The sequence below is a fragment of the Gastrolobium bilobum genome, unplaced genomic scaffold (genome assembly GCF_033153095.1).
Source record: "Gastrolobium bilobum isolate Gb01-03AN ecotype WA unplaced genomic scaffold, APGP_CSIRO_Gbil_v1 utg31972, whole genome shotgun sequence".
Classification (NCBI taxonomy): Eukaryota; Viridiplantae; Streptophyta; class Magnoliopsida; order Fabales; family Fabaceae; genus Gastrolobium; species Gastrolobium bilobum.
The window spans coordinates 62,281-73,056 of NW_026896775.1; the positions used below are offsets into that span (position 1 = coordinate 62,281).

The following is a 10,776-nucleotide window of genomic DNA, read 5'->3' on the forward strand; positions in this document are numbered from 1 at the left end:
GACACGTCCCCTCCACAACTCATTTTTATGCTTTTGTGTTATTGTTGTTGGTGTTGCTATTGTTGTTGCTAAAGACTGTGAAGCTCCTTAGCATCTCCAAGAGAAATAGATTATAGATAGATAGATAGATAGATAGATAGAGATATATAGAGAGAGAGAATAATATGAAGAAGCTTTTGTCTTCACAGAACTTTTAAAGGGTGAAACTTTGCACTAAAAAACCCACAAAACCCTCCGAGGAAAAGTCACCCTGCAAAAAGCACAAAGAACATGAGGCATCAGAGACACTGTACCGTCCTTTTAAGCTTTTGTTCTCTTTCATTTCTCTTTTCTCTTTTTCTTTTTTTCAAGCCCTTTTCAATTTGATTTTTTTTTTATAAAAAAATCTTAAGGATCCGTTTGGTACGCGAGATTCTTGGGAATTCTTAGAAAACTAAATTTTTCTAAATTTTTAATTTTAGATATTATTCTAAACTGAATATAAAAATTATATTTTCAAAAATTGAGATTTCAGAATAAAAAAAAAATTATCTTCCAGCAAACGTCATTTCTAAGAAAAAAAAGTGTTTTGTTATCCATTTTCTTTTTCTAATGTTTATGGGAAAATGTATTGGACCGTAGACGATAGAAAAAAATTAAATCCCTTCCCTTTTCGATTTATTTTTAATGTGAATAAGAGAATAGAACTTACTTTTTTTCATGTTTATTTATTTATTTATTTTTAATATTGTCGGATCAAAATTTCATTTTTTTTTTTAAAATTCTAATTTAATAATATTAAAGATGAATATGTAAAATAGACATAATAATTAAATGTCTAATCTTGATTTGTGTACCTCATTTGACTCTAACATGGGAAAGTGGTGTTTCTTTGTTAATATAATATGAGTTAGTTTCTAATTCACAACATTGACATCGTATGGAGAAATTTACATGACCCCGAATTAAAATCAAAACTATATTCTTATAATTATAATTATAATTATGATATGATTAATAATATTAAAGAAATTGGTCCCAAGAGGGAAATAGAGAAAAGGCTGGGGTGGAGACAGGTGGCAGATGAATCAGCAAAGGGATGAATCAGAGCCAAGAGATATAGTGGCTAAGATGTGAATGACGTGAGAGAGAGAGAGAAGTAGGACCCACCATGGAAAAAAAGGGCAAAAAGTGATGCCGACTTCAACTAGAGGTGGGGGGGACTCGCTTTTTACGCCGCCATCAATGTCTTTGCCAGTTTGCTCAACCCATTGGGTCCTACTTTTCCTCCTTTTTACCCTTTCTCTCTTTTGTTTTTCTCTCCCTTTTAAGTTTGCAAAAGAAGCATATGACTTTGGAATGGAGAAAAGAAGCCAAATGGGTCATTGTTACGAACTTTTCAACGACAATTCCTTAATTGCAATTTGCCAGCGGGTCGGTCATTCGGCAAGTGGTGTCTTTTAGTGTTGGTGTTGATGTTTCTGTTTATTGTTTGTTAGTCTTGGTGTTGCTTCATTCTCACTTGGCAAGTGTGTCTTTGGTACGTACCATTAAGGACCCTATTTGTGTCGCAACTTGCAAATTAAGGTTCCATGATTCTATTACATTATTCTTTTGTTAATAATGGCACGATTTGCAACTTGGAAGTTCATTCTTTACATATTGAATTTGGGGAAGGGGGAACGTATGATATTTGGCTTTGAAATATGTTGGGCAATTCAGTTTGTTTCCATTAGCTTAGATTTGGATTTGGATTACCATTCCTAAGTACGTGAGTTTGTATCGTAGTAAAAGTTTTTGTGTCTTCCCCGTTAAAGAAAACATTTTCTTTTAAGAAGCTTATCTAGCATCCAGGGCATGTTTGATGTATAGTATTAGATAAAGTCTGATAGTATAAGACTTGATTATATAAAAAATGACTAAATTTTAATGCTATAAGATAATATCTGCTAATATTTTAAAAATTAATATATTAAAAAAATTATTTTAATATATTAATATTCAAATGATATAATAGTTCTTGAAAATTGTACTTGTAAACAATATTAATACATCAACCCCTTATCAGGTCTAATCCCTCTCCCTTAGGCCGGATTAAGTTATACATCGTTTTGATTAGTAGCGTTCAAAATGTCCAAAAGAACCAAATCGATCTATAACCAAACTGCTCCACATTTAAAAACCGATTATTTTTAAAAAACGGTTTCATATGAAACATCATTTTATTTTATAAACTGGATATTTACCAAACCAAAAAAATAATTGGTTATCCATAATTATCCATAACCATACTATTTTACAATTAAAGAACAAATAAGTATTATCTTTTATGCTCAACATTAAAAAGTGAAAATTACATAAATATGAATCATTTTTAAATGTGACATTATTAAAAAAGTCTCAAATACTAACAAAATTTATCGAAAATTTTGAGAAAAATCATATTACTTAGAAAATAGAGGCAAAAAAAATTTCGTCGAAACTAGAGACGAAACAAGATTTTTTTCATAATCACTGACATAAATTTTTGAGGGACAAAATATTTCAGTCAAAATTCTTGATAGAATCTAAATTCTGTCAAAATTTTCAACGTCAATAATTCTGTAAAATTCTTTGACGAAACACATTTTAATAAAAAAAGTTGACAGAAAATAATTTCGTCAAATTTTTACGGAAAATATTTCCGTCAAAATTTTTGACGAAAAATATTTCCAACAAAATTTTCAACAAAACACATTTACAGCGAAAATTTTGACGAAAAATATTTCTGAAAATTTTTTTGATGGAAAATATTTCTATAAAAAATTTCGACGGAAATTTTTTTTTGTCAAAGTTCTTTACAGAATCTAAATTTCCTCCAATCATTTCTCTCAAATATTTTGACGAAAAATATTTTTATAAAACATTTTGACGAAAAACATTTTTGTCAAAAAATTTTATCGAAATATTGTTCGTTATAAAATTTTTACGAAAATTTTTTTCGATGAAAATGTGTTTCATTAAAAATTTTGACAAAAAAATTTTGTCAGAAAGTTTAACGAAAATGTTTCCGTCGAAAACTTTCGACGGAATTTGAATTCCGTAAAGAATTTTGATGAATTTTTATCCATCAAAAGTTTTCGAAGGAAATGTGTCTTGTGAAAATTTTAATAGAAATATTTTTTCGTCAAAAATTTCGATGAATATTTTTTTTGTGAAATATTTTGAGGGAAATATTTTGAAATTTATATTCCGTAAAAAAATTCGACAAAAAAATTTTTTCGTCAAACTTTTTTACAGATATGTTTTTTAGTCACAAATTTTGATGAAAATATTTTTCGTCAAAATTTTTTGCAAAAAATTTTGATGGAAATGATTTTCGTAAAAACAACGTGAACAATTTCTATAAGAATCATTTCGTCCTGAGAGTTCCAAGACAATGAAGATTCTTGCAAGAAATAGTTGGTCAACTACCTATAACCAGGAGAAACAAACGACTACTTATAAAAATAGCACAATCCATCAAAAATTGATTTTGAATTTGTTAAAAAATCGGTTTTGAATTTGATAACCGGTTTATAGTTCATAACCGGTTTTGATTTAAAACCGGTTTAAACCGGTTATAAACCACAAACCGGTTTGGACAAATTAAAAACCGGTTATTTTAAAAAAGTGGTTCAGTTTAAAATCCAAACCGATTAAAACTGGTTTGGTTTGGTTTTTGACAATAACCAAACCGAACCGCTCCATGCACACCCCTAGTTTTGATGTAATAAGGGGTCCTGCTGTATAAGCTTATACTATACGATGGTCACACCAAACAACTAAAAATGTCATAACGTATAGTATAAGCTTATACTATCAGGTCTTATACATTACACCAAACAGGCCCTTAGTTAATATCCAATATCTATAAAAGAATAACTCATTGTTATAAGTCAATACCTATTATTAGGAAATATATTTTATGCTCCAGTACCATCCAATAATTTGGTACTTTGTCTCACACCACCAATTTTTCTTTTCTTTTCTACCCCTGCTATTTTTCCTCTTTTCCAATTTTATCCTCCCATTTACACTAAGGGACCACCTAAAAATGGTGGTCCCGGACCATAATAAATTCTCTCCTATTATTAGCTCAGATCAGTGGCAGATCTAGAAAATCATGTAACGGACGCGAAAATTTATTTCACTGTTATGAAAAAGCAATACTAATTTTGGTTTAAATAATCATGCTAAGAATGCAAAAATGTCTACTATGAAAAATCTAATAAAATTACAGAATTATTTTAGACATAAAAAAGTTTGCTATAATTTTTGTAAAATTTTCATAAAATGCAATACTAATTTTTTTGTCTTCGGTGACAATGATCTAATGAGAAGCTAGCATTGGGTCGTACTTCGAGAACAAAGTGGGTGGAGGAGGTTGTGTAGAGATATCTTATAAGTATCTAAAAAAAATTACAGTATTTAATATATTTGAGTTATGTATATTTCAATCATCTTAACATGGCTTAAAGGAAACTCTAGAGTTAATATAAAGTTATCGGGCTCCATATTTAAATGGTAGACAATAATTGACTTGGTATAGCAAAAAATACTAGGCATGCAAAAATAATCATATCAATATTGTTTATGGTGCTAATTTAGAAAACTTTGAACAAAATTACATAAATAAGCATTAAATGAATAGACAAAACTAGGTGTGTTTGCAATATGAATTGGATCGGTTTTGGAAGCAAAAATATCTGATCCAAACCTTTCGGTTTGATTATATAATCATCCATTCGGTTTAGATTTTTTTTAAATCCGATCTTATCCAATCCAATTTTTTTCGATTTGGACTGGATCGGTTTTCGGTTTTTTGAAAAGTCTAAAATTTGTATGATAATTATTGTGCAAATAACATATCTTTTGTATATACTGACTTTGTAAAGTTTGTATAATGATTACTGTGCAATCTAGAAGTATTAGTAAACGATAATCTAATTTTTAATATAGTACTACAAAAAGTTGAAACCGGATAAACTCGATTTCAAGTATCTATCACCTATTGGATAAGAAGAAAAATTAGACAATAACAAAGCAAGAAAAATTAATCTCAATTACTAATACAGAGAGATCTTAAAACAAGTTTTTATTTTAGATTTTGGCACATAAGTTTTATAGTAATAACACATTCACGTGACAATTATAAAACAAAATAAAAATAAATTCTTAACTCAATTCAAATGCTATATATACGTAACAAAAAATTTATACTTTTGAAGTATCCTATCCAAATGTTGAAATCACAATGACAATAGTAACGAAAACATGCTAGAATGTACCAATAAATTTTCTTGGGTTTAGTTGATGGATTAATGGGTCTTGGGTTTATATTTTTTGTACTATGATTGGAGATTAGGACCAAGTAGGTAGAAGGGATTAATATATTGGGTTAGTTTGGATTAGATCAATTTTTACCAACCAAATCGAAATTGATCAATTCCAATTAAAATTTGTGATTTTTTTTCGGTTTGATCACCGCAGTTTGAATCAGTTTGGATCGGTTGATGAATACCCCTGGACAAAACAATAGATACATAAGTTCAAACTCGAATAGCTATAGTTATTGCTTCATAGCTTTAGGATACCACTTCCAGCTTCAAGTCTCTTCAGTCTGCTTCATATATGCTTCAAATCTTAACTTACCCAAACTATCATTTTTATATATACTATTTTTCCCCAGATTTTAGGGGGTGCGGGGGTCACCCTTAGCCCCCCGTGTAGGTCCTCCCTTGGCTCAGGTGATCATCTCTTACATTTAACCATTCAAATGTATTAATAATGTGAGACGTTAGATGTAATTGTGATCAACCATACATTAAGATAAAACTTAAGACTTATTATTTTTGTATCGGTAAAAAAATGCACCTTTTTTATGAAAAAGAAATTTTACATCAAATATATGTACATCATTATTATAAGAAATCTTATATCAAGTATTGGTCATTGATTTACTTGCATCTAATGGTTCACATATATAATAAATTAGAGTCGTTAGATATAAATAAAATTAACAGTTATAATTAAGAGTATAACTTACAGCAGTGTAAAATAATATTGACCCATATATAGAGATCTTTTAACTTAAGTATAAGATTTAAAATCTTACTCTCGATATTAACTCTCCCTTGTTCTAAAATCTAAAGGTCCCAATTTGTTTGGGTCAGTGGGCACGTGATCCCTTTTCCCCAATTCCTTTTCTCTCTTTCTCTTTCTCTTTTTTATTTTATTTTTAAATAACCTCTCATTTCTCACCGTTTTGTTGTAGGACCTTTCTTTTCTAATTCATACCCCTTGGGATCAGAAGTCTTGTTTCTCTCCTCACTGGTATTAGTCATCAAAGAATATGTTAATCACCACGGGAAACAAATATTTTCGTGCACCCACTGCCACAAACCCATTGAGCTCTTCCCCTTCAATTTATCCACTGAGATGTTTACTTCAACCCTTTTTGCCTTGGCAATGGATCCACCTTAATTGAGAATATGATCACTCCACCTTAAATGAGGCACTCATAGGTGGTGTTTTTTTATTACTGATATTCTCTTACATTTTCAAATTTTTTTCTACCAATCACTTTTAGAATTCGAACATTTTATGGTCATTTTTTTCCCCCCGTTAAAATTTGAAGTTCATGAAAACAAATTTTTGTTTAAGTGTCGCTTTTTTCTTACGTTGTTGTAAAAAAAAAAAAATTGCAGCAACCAATTATAATTATGTATTTTTGGAAATACATAATTATAATTTTAAAGTTATTTTTTTCTTTATATTCGAAAGTTGTCTACTGATGTGGAGAAAGAGAAAAGAATAATAATTTTTTGATTATAACTATGTATTTCCAAAAATATATAGTTATAATTAGCCTAAATGATTACAATCCCAGTTTCACATCTTTCTCATGTTTATTTTTTATTGCATCTTTACATACATTTCTATAGCTTGGAAGAAGCATTTTGTAGTTTGGTATTTTTTTTTTTTTTTTTAGTTTTCGTGAAGATTGAATTCCTTATTGCAAACTCTTGCTTAAGTAAAATTTTATTTATTTTAGAAGGGACTGACTTTTAGACTAAGTGGTTTTTTAATGACATATAAATTTGTTGTTGGTTTTTTAATGACATATAAGTTTGTTAATGGTTTAAAACATAAGTTTCAACCAATTGAAAGCCATGATAGTGTTTCACTTGTATTGGTAAATAGGGGCAATTGACTAATCTTTTAGAGCAAAAGGTAGAACCTCAGATACCCCGACACGCAACTTTTTGGAAAAATGCGTGTCGGGCACGTGTTCGACACGGACATGTTCCGACACGCGATCAATATTTTGGGACACGCGGTCAACTCTCTGACACGTTCCGACACACAGTCAACTCTTCTCGACAATGCAGTCAATGTTCCGACACGCATCCGACACGTGTCCAACACGTTTTTTTTTACTCTTAATTTTATTTTACTAACGAAACATAAAAAAAAAAATTATAAATCAATTTTTTTTGTTATGAAATTTCATATTAAAAATTAACAAGATACGAAAAATTATTTTTATTTATATGAAATTTGACTATTTGATTGGTTATATGACTTATTATGAACTGTTATATGTGTAACGCCTGGCAACTTCAAGAATCAATGACTATCCCCACATACTAACACGAGACTTTTTTGTGTGCTTTTTTCTCACTCGCACACTTCCCGGGAAAACTTCCCAGGAGGTCACCCATCCCATAATTGCTCCAAGTCAAGCACGCTTAACTGTGGAGTTCTTCCGATCCGGGCTACCGAAAAACAGATGCATCTTGTTAGTATAGGTAGTACCAATTAATTCTTATAAGCCATTCCCAACTGTACCATCCCATACCAGCACAATCTCTGGAATTCCTCTTTTTCCAGTGTTATTCGATTCATGCATGTACCTCCACCGCTGGAAGCCTGTCAGGAGCCGCTCCTTGTCTGTGCCCTTGCGCACCGGCGATCACTCCCCGCCCTCATCAGCGCCCGGGATGTTACATGCCCACTAGCTTCCGACTGGTTCGTCCTCGAACCACACCGTACTGGAAGAGAGGCCTGCTCTGATACCACTTGTAACGCCTGGCAACTTCAAGAATCAATGACTATCCCCACATACTAACACGAGACTTTTCAGTGTGTTTTTTCTCACTCGCACACTTCCTGGGAAAACTTCCCAGGAGGTCACCCATCGTCTTGGTTTACTGACTAAGCTTACCTAACTATAGTTACTAGAATTTCTCAACCATACTTAATACTTACTTGAATCTCTTACTGATACCTCAAAGAATCAAATCTTAAAGTTATACCTCAGACATTAAATAATTATTCCTTTTCCCGATTAATCATCCGGTCAAAAAATTCAAATACTGATACCAATAAAATACTTATCGAAATATCAAATCTTAATATCTAACAACAAAATAGTATTTCTCAATACAAAAAGAAAAAGAACAAAAATATTTGTATAATGTATCCTTATTAAAACCATACATAACATATCTGTACATAACTGTGTTGAGGAAACTTCCAAGAGAGTCCCCTAAGGTCTATGTCTCATAGGTATAAACCCCTAAGAAAGTAACCTTACATAATATAACAAAAGACTCCCAAAATAATTGTCCAATCATATAGAACTAAGTGCCTCATTAACACAATTTATAATTTTATTGTACATCAGTCCTTGCACTAATGATAAAATTCAGAATTTTTCGTATATCAGTCCTTGCATTGATCATACAATACACAATTTATTGTACATCAGTTCTTGCACTAAAGATACAATTCACAATTTTCCGTATATCAGTCCTTGCATTGATAATGCAATACACAAATTTATTGTACATCAGTCCTTGCACTGATGATACAATTCACATTTTTTCGTATATCAGTCCTTGCATTGATAATGCAATACACAACTTTATTGTACATCAGTCCTTGCACTGATGATACAATTCACAACTTTATTGTACATCAGTCCTTGCACTGATAATACAATACACCATTTTATTGTATATCAGTCCTTGCACTGATAATACAATACACAACTTTATTGTACATCAGTCCTTGAACTGATAATACAATCTCATCATTCAATGGTACCCTAGTCCTTTCACTAGTCATATCATCTTCACACTCAATTTCATTTTACTCTCATGCATGTATCTACACTTCATGTAATTACCTATCGATTTTCATCACACTAGATGAGTATCCTATAGAAAACATTTCTAAAATTTCATACCTTTACCTATGCTGAGGTTTTCCTCCCCAGTAAAAGGCTCTAATATATAAGTCCGACCTCCTGCTTGAGTCCCATCAATTGCTTGTACACTTACAATCTGAGATATCCTGGTTGGACACACATTAGCAAAGTGGCCTAATTTGTCACATTTGAAACACGTGTTTGTAGTAAACCAACAAGTACCCCCATGGTGTTTCCCACAAGTGTCACATTTAGGGAATGTGAATTCATTTCTGTCAATATTACCATTTCTCTTGAACTCATCACCAGATTGCTTCACCCGTAAACCTTTATCCTTATTATTTTTCAATTTAACATCAGTACCATTGGTCCTCTTGACCTCAGTATCACCAAAAGTAGAAGATTTCAGATATCTACTATAAACAGTCTCTACCCGTTTACACTGGGTAATCAGATCAGCAAAATTCCTCACGGCTGTATTAGACATACGCTTTGCAATCTTCTCATTAAGTCCCCTCTGAAACTTAGCAGATAAGAATTCCGAGGTAGGCAGAGTCCCACCATAATTAGCAAACTTGACTAGTTCATTAAACTTTGCAGTATATTCATCAATAGATAAAGAGCCTTGGACCAGACAATCAAATTCACCCTGCTTGGCTTCCCTAGCATCCCTAGGAAAGTATTGCTCATGAAACAAATTCTCAAATAGGTCCCAAGTAAGTTCTTGCCCTTGTATCACAAAAGGCCTAGAAACGTCGTACCACCACTCATGGGCATCTACCTCCAGCATATAAACAGAGTACCGAAACTTCTGAGGGTCATGAAATCTCATAACTTGGAAAATTTTATCCATACCTTGCAACCAAGTAGTGACCACTTTTGGGTCTTTAGACCCCAGAAAAGTAGGAGACTTATGTTTACGAAAGGAAATAAGTCTCCTCTCCTCAATAACACCCTCGTCATACTGTTCATCAATAATAGATGGCTCAACAAACATAGTAGGTTGACTAGCCTCACCAGTGTGATGACTAGCTCCACTCTCCCTATGCTGGGGAGTAACAGATGGCGTAGGTATAGGAGTCACCGTAGCCGTATGAGGAGGAGAATCATCCCTCCTATGCTGAGCTCTCTCAGCCCTCATCTCAGTCATGAAGGCATGCAACATGTCCTGATTATTCTTCATCAGGTTCTCTGTCATTGTTCTATTAGCAACCGTCTCTGCCTGCAGAGCATTCAGAACTGCAGTAACCGGATCAGGCGGTGGAGGATCTGTACCTCGCGTCCCACGGCCACCACGAATCCCCATCATGATAACTGTAGATGTAACACAAAGGAATGAGCTGATCAGACCCACACTGAGGAATCACATATACATTAATTATGAAGAGTTTACAGATAGCTATGCAACACAATATACAGTCATACATAATCAGAGTTCCCTAGTAAACTACTCTGATACCACTTGTACAAATTTGGGAAATGTTGGAAAAACAAAGGAAACTCTGGTGAATTTTCTGGAAATTGGCCGTTTTTAGGCGAACTTTGGAAGAACATATCTCCCT

The 10,776-nt window shown here is 32.4% G+C and overlaps 1 protein-coding gene across 1 annotated transcript; it reads right to left on the reverse strand.

Moving 5' to 3' along the window:
• Positions 1 to 9,239: 9,239 nt before the first annotated feature.
• LOC133301938 (uncharacterized) lies at positions 9,240 to 10,520 on the reverse strand. Its single transcript, XM_061501650.1, has one exon. It carries the CDS (start codon positions 10,518 to 10,520, stop codon positions 9,240 to 9,242), a length of 1,281 nt encoding a protein of 426 aa, XP_061357634.1.
• Positions 10,521 to 10,776: the final 256 nt, after the last annotated feature.